Below are 12,430 nucleotides of genomic sequence, written 5' to 3' on the forward strand. Positions count from 1 at the left end.
CTGATCTGTCTGTCCAAAATAGCCACTGGCTCCTCAACATAGGATAGATCCTTGTCCAACTGGACTGAACTGAAATCCAACACGTGCGACGGATCACCGTGATACCTCCGGAGCATCGAAACATGAAATACCGGATGGACTCCGGCCAAGCTGGGAGGTAAGGCAAGCTCATAAGCAACCTCCCCAACTCGCCTCAAGATCTCAAAAGGGCCAATAAACCTCGGACTCAACTTTCCTTTCTTCCCAAACCTCATGACGCCCTTCATAGGCGAGACCCGAAGCAGAACCCGCTCACCAACCATATATGAAACATCACGAACCTTCCTGTCCGCGTAACTCTTCTGTCTGGACTGGGCTGCACGGAGTCTGCCCTGAATCACTTTAACCTTCTCCATCGCATCCTGAACCATCTCTGTACCCAATAACCTGGCCTCACCCGGCTCAAACCAACCCACCGGAGATCTACATCTCCTGCCATATAAAGCCTCATACGGCGCCATCTGAATGCTGGACTGATAACTGTTGTTATAAGCAAACTTCGCCAATGGCAAGAAATGATCCCAAGACCCTCCAAATTCAATCACGCACGCACGGAGCATGTCCTCAAGAATCTGAATGGTGCGCTCGGACTGTCCGTCCGTCTGGGGGTGGAATGCCGTGCTCAACTCCACTCGAGTGCCTAACTCCTGCTGCACGGCTCTCCAGAACCGCGATGTAAACTGAGTGTCTCTGTGTGAGATGATAGAAACTGGAATACCATGCAACCGGACGATCTCCCTGATATAGATCTCCGCCAACCGCTCCGATGAATAAGTGATACACACAGGTATGAAATGAGCGGACTTGGTCAGCCGGTCCACAATGACCCAAATAGAATCAAACTTCCTCACGGTCCGTGGGAGTCCAGATACGAAGTCCATGGTGATACGCTCCCATTTCCACTCCGGAATCTCTATCTGCTGGAGTAACCCACCCGGGCGCTGGTGCTCATACTTCACCTACTGGCAGTTAAGGCATCTAGACACATAACCAACTATGTCCTTCTTCATCCGCCTCCACCAGTAGTGCTGCCTCAGGTCCTGATACATCTTCGCGGCACCCGGATGGATGGAATACCGCGAACTATGGGCCTCTGCTAGGATCATCTCTCGAAGGCCATCAATATTGGGCACACAAATCCAGCCCTGCATCCTCAATACTCCATCATCTCCAATGGTCACATCCCTGGCATCACCACGCTGAACCTTGTCCCGAAGGGCAAGCAAATCAGGGTCATCACACTGCCGCTCCCCGATACGGTCAAATAGGGAAGACCGGGAAACCACACAGGCTAGAACCCGACTGGGCTCCGAAAGATCCAACCTCACGAACTAGCTGGCTAAGGCCTGAACATCCATCGCCATAGGCCTCTCTGAAGCTGGTAAATATGCCAAACTCTCCAAACTCTCCGCCCGGCGACTCAAGGCATCCGCCACCACATTGGCCTTGCCCGGGTGATATAGGATAGTGATGTCATAATCCTTCAGCAGCTCTAACCACCTCCTCTGACGCATATTGAGATCCTTTTGCTTGAGCAAGTGCTGTAAACTCCGATGATCAGTATAGATCTCGCAAGGCACTCCATATAAATAATGACGCCAGATCTTCAAGGCATGAACAATGGCAGCTAACTCAAGGTCGTGGACAGGGTAATTCTTTTCATGTATCTTCAACTGTCTGGACGCGTAGGCAATCACCCTACCGTCCTGCATCAACACTGCTCCAAGGCCAACTCTCGAGGCGTCACAATAGACAGTATAAGACCCCAAACCTGTAGGCAACATCAAGATAGGGGCTGTAGTCAAAGCTGTCTTGAGCTTCTGAAAGCTCGCCTCACACTCCTCTGTCCACTGAAATGGGGCAGCCTTCTGGGTCAATCTAGTCATAGGGGCAGCAATCGATGAAAATCCCTCCACGAAATGTCGGTAGTAACCCGCCAAGCCAAGGAAACTGCGAATCTCTGTAGCTGAGGACGGCCTGGGCCAACTCTGCACGACCTCTACCTTCCTCGGATCCACCCGAATACCCTCACTAGAAATCACATGGCCTAAGAATGCCACAGAACTCAGCCAAAACTCACATTTTGAGAACTTTGCATATAACTTTTTCTCCCTCAAGGTTTGTAGCACGGTCCTCAGATGCTGCTCATGATCTTCCCGACTCCGGGAATACACCAGAATATCATCAATAAAAACAATCACGAACGAGTCAAGATATGGCCTGAACATACTGTGCATCAAATGCATGAAAGCTGCAGGGGCATTGGTCAGCCCAAATGACATGACAAGGAACTCGTAATGGCCATATCGAGTCCTGAAGGCAGTCTTCGAGATATCTGGCTCCCGAATCTTCAACTGATGGTACCCTGAGCGCAAGTCAATCTTAGAAAACACTTGTGCGCCGTGAAGCTGGTCAAACAGATCGTCAATGCGAGGTAAAGGATATCGGTTCTTCACTGTAACTTTGTTCAACTGGCGATAATCAATGCACATACGCATAGAACCATCCCTCTTCTTCACAAACAAAACAGGGCCCCCCATGGTGAAACACTGGGTTGAATAAAACCCTTACCCAACAATTCCTGCAACTGATCCTTCAACTCTTTCAACTCAGGAGGAGCCATACGGTACGGAGGAATGGAAATGGGCTGAGTGCCCGGCAACAGATCAATGCCGAAATCAATGTCTCTATCAGGCGGCATGACCGGAAGATCAGCTGGAAATACATCGGAATAATCCCGTACCACTGGAACAGAATCAACAGAAGGGGTATCAACACTAACATCTCTCACATAAGCCAAATACGCGGCACACCCCTTATCAACCATGCACTGAGCTTTAAGAAAAGAGATAACTCTACTGGGAGTACGATCTAAGGTACCACTCCACTCAACACGCAGAATACCTGGCATAGCCAGCGTCACGGTCTTGGCGTGACAATCAAGAATATCAAAATGGGGCGACTACCAGTCCATGCCCAAAATAATGTCAAAATCCACCATACCGAGTAATAATAAGTCTGCTCTGGTCTCAAAACCACGAACAGTAACCAAATATGACCGATAAACGCGGTCCACAACAAGAGAATCTCCCACAGGAGTAGAAACATAAACGGGGGCACTCGAAGAATCCCGAGGCACACCCAAATGCGAAGCAAAATAAGAGGACACATATGAATAAGTGGAGTCGATATCGAATAGAACCGATGCCTCTCTGTGACAAACCAGAATAATACCTGTGATGACAGAATCGGAGGCAACCGCCTCCGTATGAGCAGGAATGCAATAATATCTGGCCCGACCCTCTCACGAGGGCGACCTCTATCTCCCCGGCCTCTGCCCCTGGCAGGCTGGGTAGGTGGAGCAGCAGTGGGAGCTGGAACCATAGCCTGAGAACTCTGAGAAGCACGCTGTGGCTGAGCAGTCTGTGAAGATGCACCCCTACCAAGTCTGGGGCAGTCCCTAACCAAGTGACTTGTATCACCACACTCGAAGCAAGCTCTGGGAGGACGTGGTGGCTGTGACTGACTGGAGCTAGGTCCGCTGGACTGACCTCTAGAGGTACCCCGCGCAGGAGGCGCGCTAGAAACTGGAGGCGCATAATAAGGCTCCTGAGGTGCTGGTGCAGCTGGAGTACTACCGGCTGCTGGCAAGGCTGAATGAACAGGGCGACCAGAATAACCCCTACCATAACATCGGGCTGATGAAGTACGGGCACCAGAGTAATGACCCAACTCTCGAGACCTCTTGGCCTCCCTCTCCCCTTCGCTCCCTGGCGAGCATACCCTCAACCCGTCTAGTAATGCTCACTACCTGCTGGTAGGGAATATCCATCTCCAACTCTCGGGCCATGCTGAACCGGATGGGCGGAATAAGACCCTCGATAAACCTCCGCACTCTCTCCCGAACTGTGGCGACCAAAGCCGGTGCATGTCTGGCCAACCTAGTATAATGGATGGCATATTCTGAGACTGTCATAGCACCCTGGCGCAAACGCTCAAACTCCGCGCGCCATGAATCTCTGAGGCTCTAGGGAACAAACTCTCTCATAAACATGTCCGAGAACTGGGTCCAAGTCAGTGAAGCAGCCTCGACTGGACTGTCTAACTCATAAGTGCGCCACCAATCATAGGCAGCCCCCCGAAGCTGAAAGGCAGTGAAGGAAACCCCGCTGGACTCCACTATGCCCATAGTGCGAAGAATACGATGACACTCCTCTAGAAATCCCAAGGCATCGTCTGATGCTAAGCCACTGAACATTGGGGGATCATATTTCTTAAACCTCTCAAGTCTCTGCTGCTCGACCTCTGAAGCAGCTGACCCATCCTCGGGCTGAACTGGCGCTGCAGGCGGTGGGGGAATAATCTCAGGAACCTGATCAACCTGCACTCGCTGCTCAGGAGTGCGAACGGCGGGAGTCTGTGCTCCTCCCCCGGCCTGGGATTTGGCTGCAGCGAGGGGGAGCAACCCCGCCTGAGCCAAAGTAGTGTACATGCTCATGAACTGAGCCAGGGTCTCCTGGAGCGCTGGAGTAGTAGTAGCTATAGTAGGTGTACCAGGTGCTGGTGCTCCAACTGGATCTGCTGGTGGTACCTCAGCGGCAGCGCGCGCGGGTGCCGTGGCTGCACCTCGGGCGCGTCCTCGACCTCTTCCCAGGCCCCGGCCTCTGACGGCGGCAGCAGGGGGCGCGGGTGCCTGGTCCTCTCGTGTAGCACGTGTCCTCACCATCTGTGAGAGAATAGAAGACAGAAGTTTAGATTTGGTGTCAAAACATCGCACGACAAGAAATTCAAAAGAAATGAAGATTTTTCCTAAACAGTTATATAGCCTCTCGTAGATAAATACGGACGTCTCCGTACCGATCAGCGAGACTCTAAAAAACCGGCCTGTGTCCCGTGACTCCTATGAACCTAGCACTCTGATACCAACTTGTCACGACCCTAGTTCACCAATTGTGAACACGTCATGACGGCACCTAGTCTTCACGACAGGTAAGCCTAACACATTGCGGAAGTAACAATATTTGTGAAATTTATATTCGAAAGCTAAATAACATGAGAAATGTATACAGTTGCCGCCTGGCACATACACTTTAATACAAAATACTAAAATAACCTCCAAGACCCGGAAACCCACGGGCAACACAGGCTATAAGAAGTCTTACACTGCTCTAGTCACCAGAATAATATAATACAAAGAGGGATTGAAATAACATCTAACAACTATGGATAAAATGAGAAGGAGACTTTGCGGATCTGCGGACGTAGCAGATGTATACCTCAAGTCCCCAATACGCTCCCTGACAGCTACTGGCGGTACGCCTGCTCAGAAACACCTGGATCTGCACATGAAAAACATGCGCAGAAGAGGCGTGAGTACACCACAGCGGTACTCAGTAAGTGCCAAGCCTAACCTCGGTTGGGTAGTGACGAGGAAAAGTTCAGGGCCCTACTGAGACAGAAACAACAAAATAGCAAGATATTAACAGTATCGAAGTTTGATGAAAACTAATGAACACAACGATGTGATAAGACAAATCAATGGAATATAGTACTGCAAGACAAAACAGAAACACAGAGTAAATACAGCAAAATTACAAGAATACCGACGAGGGTCTCCCAGGATACCGTCCTGTGGCCCTTTTCTCAACTGTCCAATGGAACTTCCGGGATACCGTCCTGTATTCCAAATCTCATATCAATATCAACAGATCTCCTGGGATACCGTCCCGTAATCCAATCATCAGTGTGCAGGGAGATCTCCCGGGATACCGTCCCGTAGTCCAGAAATAAAAGTGCAGGGGAATCTCCCGGGATACCGTCCCGTAGTCCCAAAATAAAATGCAGGGGGATCTCCTGGGAATCAAACCCGTAGTCCCAAAGTAAATAATCAAGGGGGGGACCCCCGGAATCCGCATCCGTAGTCCCAATGTAAATGCGCAACCAACATCAACGATTTATTCAGAAATTTAAGTACAACAATACAAGGCATCAATAATACTGGCCTAACATGCTCCACGTAATCACAATTAAGACAATTAAAATAAATAGGCAGCTTGGATCAATTAAACATGCTCTTCTACGCTAGCACAGACTATAAAAACAAGTAAAGTAAGGCAAATATGAAAGAGAATCCAAATCAAGTATTTAAGTAAAAATCCGGGTTTCAACAATTTGCTCAAGTACGCGCTCGTCACCTCACGTACAAGGCATTCAATTACCAATTATCACATCCTAAGGGACGAAGTCCCCCACACAAGGTTAGGCAAGCCACTTACCTCGAACCGGTGCGAAATCAACTAGGGAACGATGCCCTTGCCACGAGTATCCGACTCCAAATGGCCCAACTCTATTCAATTTAATTACAAATCGTAAATAATATTGCAAACAACTGATTCCACTATTGAAACTAAAGCTAAGGCGCGAAAATAGGTGAAATGACCAAAACGCCCCTCAGGCCAACGTCTCGGAACCGAATAATTTTCACATTTTCAGAAACCTCGTACTCTCACAAGTCTAACCATATAAAAATATCAGAAATCGGAGGTCGAATTCCCCCTCAAAACCCAATAGTTTAGTCAATGAACTTTCACCCAAATTCTTCCATTTTTGATCCTTAATTCGAATTTAAAAGGTGGATTTAACTACTAAATGATAGAATATAATTAGAAAGGATCATAGAAATGTTACCCAATAATCTCCTCTCCAAAATCCTCTCAGAATCGCCCTTGCCCGAGCTCAAAATTGATTTTCAAACTTATGAAATTAAACCCTCGAAATTTCCTATTTCTGCCCAGACATTTCCGCTTCTGCGGACAAGGGACCGCTTCTGCGGTCCTGCTTAAGCGGCAAAATAATCGCTTCTGCTGTTTCTCATTAAAGGGGGAAATTCCGCTTTTGCGGACACATGACCGCTCCAGCGGTTCCGCTTCTGCGGAAAGATGACCGCTTCTGCGGTCTCTGAGGGGAAGCCAAAAATCGCTTCTGCGATGAGGAAGCCGCTTCTGCGATTCCCAAACAAGAAACCCGATTAAATCAAGGATTCAAGCCTAAGGACTTCAAATTCTAACCAAATACGCTTTCGATCAAAAACCTAACCAAACCTCGTCCGAATGACCTGAAATTTTGCACACACATCCCAAATGACATGACGGAGCTACAACAACTTCCGGAATTCAAATCCAACCCTCGGATCAAAAACTCACTATCGAACCGGAAACTTCAAAAATCCAAACTTCGGCATTTCAAGCCTAAATGAGCTACGGACCTCCAAATAACATTCCGAACACGCTCCCAACCCCGAGATCACCTAACGGAGCTAACGGAACCATCGAATTTCCATTCCGAGGTCGTCTTCACACTGTTCCGAATACGGACCATTTTCAACTCTTAAACTCTCATTTAGGGACTAAGTGTCCCAAAACACTCCGAATTCTAATACCGAACGTCCCGACAAACCAAAATAGCAGAAATGAACTTAGGGAAAGCAGTTAATGGGGGATCGGGGCGTAAATTCCAAAAATGACCGACCGGGTCGTTACAAAGCCCGTCAAAACAAAAGAGTTGATGGTTCCCGTAAGTTATAGATATCCATGTATAACCTAAATAAACTCAGAGGAGTTTAAGACTAGGAGCATTTAGAAAAGAGGAAATGCTGCCCTGCTAGTGGAATAAGGGTGTCATTGTGATAATTGATAAATGGATGACACTTAGGCCTTCGATTGAGTAATGATTTAGAGAAAAAGGGAATTTATGAATGGCATTGGATTAGAATATCCCCATAAAATGAACCATGTTAGGATGCTACGAAATAATATAAATGAAGTATTTTATCGTTCCTAGGTGGATCATGCAAATAACTTCACATGTTCCTCGAGGAGATGTGAGCCCTAACGATAATGTATTGCGTAAGTGATTTCAAGTTATCAGTTGTAGATTATAGATCAACATTAAGGTGGATCAACAATAGGCGGATAAAATTTCTAAAGTATGAGATGATATTAGGCTGTCATTCTTAAGATGAACAGTAATGAGGAAGAACTAAAGGACTTAGATTTATACATATAGGATAATCTGCGAGAGAGTAACCTGGAGCTGGGCAGCAAACCTCGGTAATAATAAACCGAAGTAAGTGTTATGGTATAGTATAACCTACATAGATGTAGTAAAGCCATAAGGATAGATATACAAGGCTACGAAATAAAATATAGCAACAGTCGTAAGTTGGACAAAGTATCGCGCGAAGAACTTTAATACACCTATATATACCGGGAGGAACAACTTGTCATAATTCAATTTTATAGGTGTTCAACCCATAAAATTGAAGATCTATGAGTCTATTTTCTGACGCATTAAACTGTTTATCAATACGGCCTTGGAGTAGAGAGATATATGCATTTTTGCGAGACTGCGCAAGCTGCTAGGTGACAAGTAGGTGTGTCACCTGCTTGCTTAAATGAGAGTCCGAAAATGGGCTAGTTCGGGTTGTCCAAAGAGACATTTTAAAGGCCTATTTCATTCATATAATACACTGATAAGAGGGCACAATAACCATACCTAAACCCCTGCAAACATCCTCCTAAAAATTGCACACAACCCCTAATTGAATTTCTCTCCTTTTCAATTTCTAGTTGGAGGAAAAACCTTGAGTTTGAAGAACCAAGATAGGAGATGAGTTATTCAACAAATAAGGCAAGTTTACTGCTCTCTTTCATCCATTTTTTCTACTGGAGATGTATGGAAAGTCGTTCTATAATTGTAAGAACTCACGGGACGGTGATAGGAAGCCGTGAATTTTGAGTTATTTAGTTGTAGCAGACTGTTTTGTGTTGCTGTTGGGTTTCGTGTTTTAGTAATATTTTATGGAGTTTTGGAGGAGGAAGGGTATGGAGAAACAACATATAAATGCAGGTGGTGGGTTGGTCGTTCGTCGTAAAAATTTCTTGTTGTTTGACACTACTACGATGGTCGTTTTGTATATGAAGAGATTCGGGCATGTTGGGCTATTTTGTAGTATTTTATGGTGTATATAAAAAGTTGGAAAATAATGTATATATCTTGATATTGTTGTGTTCTTATGGTGTTGGCGTTATCTTCAATTTGGAGGAAGTAAGGATTATAGGGGAGATGCTGCCCATTTAGATACAAAATAAGCTTGTTGTTCATTGTGCGGTAGTTGTACCTTTCATAACTTAATCATAGTATTATTATCGTTGTTGTAGATTAAGGTGAGAAGAGGTGATTTGAACTTGTTGATTGAAAATATTGTGATAAGGTATGTTAAGGCTAAACCTTTCTTCATTTTGGCATGATCAACTACAGGAGTTTGATAACGAGGCATAAAGAGAAGTTCGTATTCCTAAACTTATGTACATTATCCTAGTCTCATAGGTTACAGTATTCTCCCTTATCGAGGGTTCAAATTCGGTTTAGTATTGTCTTCTTTCAGCCAAGAGAGCAGAGAGTATGTATATATATATATATATATATATATATATATATTTATATATATATATAAATATACACACACACACACACACTGTATTACAATATTTTCACCACCATCGAGCTATAATTGGTGGGCAGACCCCTATTGGGAAAGCTCTGATCAGATGGTAAGTTATATACCAAGCCTACTATGACCGAGCGCCTATGAGCGAGCCTACTAAGGTAGAGTAGTTACACATACCGAGCCTTATAGGGCCGGACAACTATTTTACTTGCTATATTGAGAGAGATGCGTTAGTATCAGCAGGTAAGCATATCTTTAAATTATATTTGACTCCCAGTACTTTCAGTTATTCTATTATCAGTTCGGTTTCAGATTTCAGTTATCTTGTTGCCTTACATACTCGGTACATTATTTCATATTGACGTCCCTTTTGCTGGGGACGCGACATTTCATGCCTGCAACTCCTGATAGACATCTGGATAGACCTTCCCAGTAGACAAAGTTAAACATAATCTTGGTGGGTAAGCTCCACTTCTTAGGAGTTACCAGGTCTATAACTTGGAGTCCATTTTATATATACAAGTTTGATGGGTAGGTCGAGGCACTGTCCCGACCATGATACAATTTAGTTATTCCTAGAGGCTTGTAGACGAGTCTGGTACATTTTTTATATCAGTATTGTGGCTTTACCAGCCCTATGTAGATTTTTAGTTTGACATTGCTGGTTGTAAACGTTATTTTCAGATAATTCAGAATATGGCCTCATCGGCCTAAGTTGAGGGTTACCTCTCCAGAGTCCACAATTACAGAGTGGTACGCTCGGGCCGTATGGAACCGGGTGCCGGCCACGCCTCTTCAGGTTTGGGGCGTGACACCCCTTTATTATTTTAAAATATTTTCATACGAGTATTTACTTATTACAAAGACAACTATAAATGGGAGGAGACTTTGAAGGATCCAGTAGCTAACGACGTGTTTGTTAGACCTGGTGCATCTTGTAATTACCAATTACTATTACAACCCTCTCTAGTGGGAAGGTAGAACTTGCATACCGTTACTGATTTTCCTGGAGTAAGGACTACCGTTATATTTTACTTTTTGTGCAGAGGTCCACAATTATACCGATTACATGATCTTTTTGTTGAAACTTCTCAAACATGAATATTGATATTACATAGTGTTTATCAAGCTTATGATGTGTAATGTTGAATGTGACTGAGTACATAACTTCAGTTAAGAAAAATTACTCAACAACAAAGAACGACCACTATGGGTCCCAATAGTACTAGCACATAGCCTAAACATGATTTCTAGCATGAATTGCAACTCAAGTACTCTAACACATGGAGTACAGTAAAAATATTCAGATAAGATAGCTACACAGTTCCATGGAATCGACTAAATCACAATTACAACGGTGCACGCCCGTCACCTCAAAACCAATCACATAACATGTAATTCGGGGTTTCATACTCTCAGAACCAAGTTTAGAAGTGTTACTTACCTCAAGTCGTGCCAAACTATACTCCAACAAGCCCTTACCTTGCAAAACGGCCTCTGAATGCATCAAATCTAGCCACAAACAATTTGATACGATCAACTCAAGCTATAGGAATCAATTCCATATGAAAATGCTAAGTCTTTAATCAAAAGTCAAAAAGTCAACTCAAAAGTCAACCCCCAGCCTACGTCTCGGAATTTGATGAAAGTTACAAAATTCAAACAGCGAGCCTAACCATACCAAAATTACTCAAACCCGATACCAAAATCTTGCTCAAATCCCCAAAATTCGGCCTTAGGACTTTCCTCTATTCCCCATATTTTCTTAACCCAAATCACTAATTAAATGATGAACAATGATATAATCATGTAATTTAACCAACACTAAGCAAGATTCACTTAAATCAATCACTCCCTTGAAAATCTCTCAAAGAATCGCCTCCAACCGGACTCCCAAAATCAAATTTGTGAAATAAACTCAAACCCTTTGTTTTTGAAATATTTAAGTCTGCCCAGATGTCCTTAATCGTGATTGCATAGAATGCTTCACGATCATGAAGCACAACTATGCTGACCCAAAATTTGGCCCTATGAGAACATGAAGAATTGATTCCTCAACCTACGCAATCGCGTCACTCTTCACGCAATTGCGACGAACAAACGTGTGAACTCAGGTGATGCCTCCTACACTCTACACAAAGCTAACTTTGCCACGTGTTCGCGATTCACCAGTTCCCACAGCTACGCAATCGCAGTCCCCAACTCGTGAACGCGTAGAACAAAGACCTTAACTGCCCAATTAAGCCTATGTGATCGCGGACCTGTCCAAGCGATCGCGTATAAGGAAACTAGACCTGTGCACAAAAAATTTCAGCAAATCTCCAAGTCCAAAATGTGACCCGTTAACCATCCGAAATTCACTCGAGGCCCCAGGGACCTCAACCAAATACACCAACAAATCCTAAAACACGATACGAACTTACTCGAGCCTTCAAATCACACCAAACAACTCTAAAACCACGAAACGTGCATCGATTCAAGCCTAATGAACATTTGAACTTCTAACTTCTTCATTCGATGTCGAAACCCATCAAATTTTGACTACAAGTCCAAATTATTATACAACGGACCTACTCCAACTCTCGAAACCTCAATCCGAGCCCGGTAACCACAAAATCAACGCTCGGTCAAACTTCTCAATTTCCAAAACTTCTAATTTTCCAACTTCCGCCATTTCAAGCCTAAAAAAACTACGAACCTCCAAATTACTATCCAGACACACTCCTAAGTCCAAAATCACCCAACAGAGCGATCAAACCATCAAAACTCCATTCCGGAGCCATTTACACACAAGCCAACATCCGGTCAATCTTTTCAACTTAAGTTTCCAACCTTGAGACTAAGTGTCTCAACTCAATCCGAAACCTCCCCGGAACCTAACCA

General features: G+C 44.7%; 1 protein-coding gene across 1 annotated transcript in view; it reads right to left on the reverse strand.

Moving 5' to 3' along the window:
* Positions 1-3,423, reverse strand: part of LOC109230322 (RNA-directed DNA polymerase homolog) — a 34,556-nt gene extending 31,133 nt beyond the window's left edge. Inside the window, exons 1-2 of the mRNA XM_019395832.1 lie at positions 3,340-3,423; positions 2,211-2,537 (exon numbers count right to left, since the gene is read on the reverse strand). Coding sequence (XP_019251377.1) covers positions 2,211-2,537; positions 3,340-3,423 — 411 coding nt within the window. The remainder of the gene's footprint in view (positions 1-2,210; positions 2,538-3,339) is intronic.

The sequence above is a fragment of the Nicotiana attenuata genome, chromosome 7 (genome assembly GCF_001879085.1).
Source record: "Nicotiana attenuata strain UT chromosome 7, NIATTr2, whole genome shotgun sequence".
In the NCBI taxonomy this organism is placed as follows: domain Eukaryota; kingdom Viridiplantae; phylum Streptophyta; class Magnoliopsida; order Solanales; family Solanaceae; genus Nicotiana; species Nicotiana attenuata.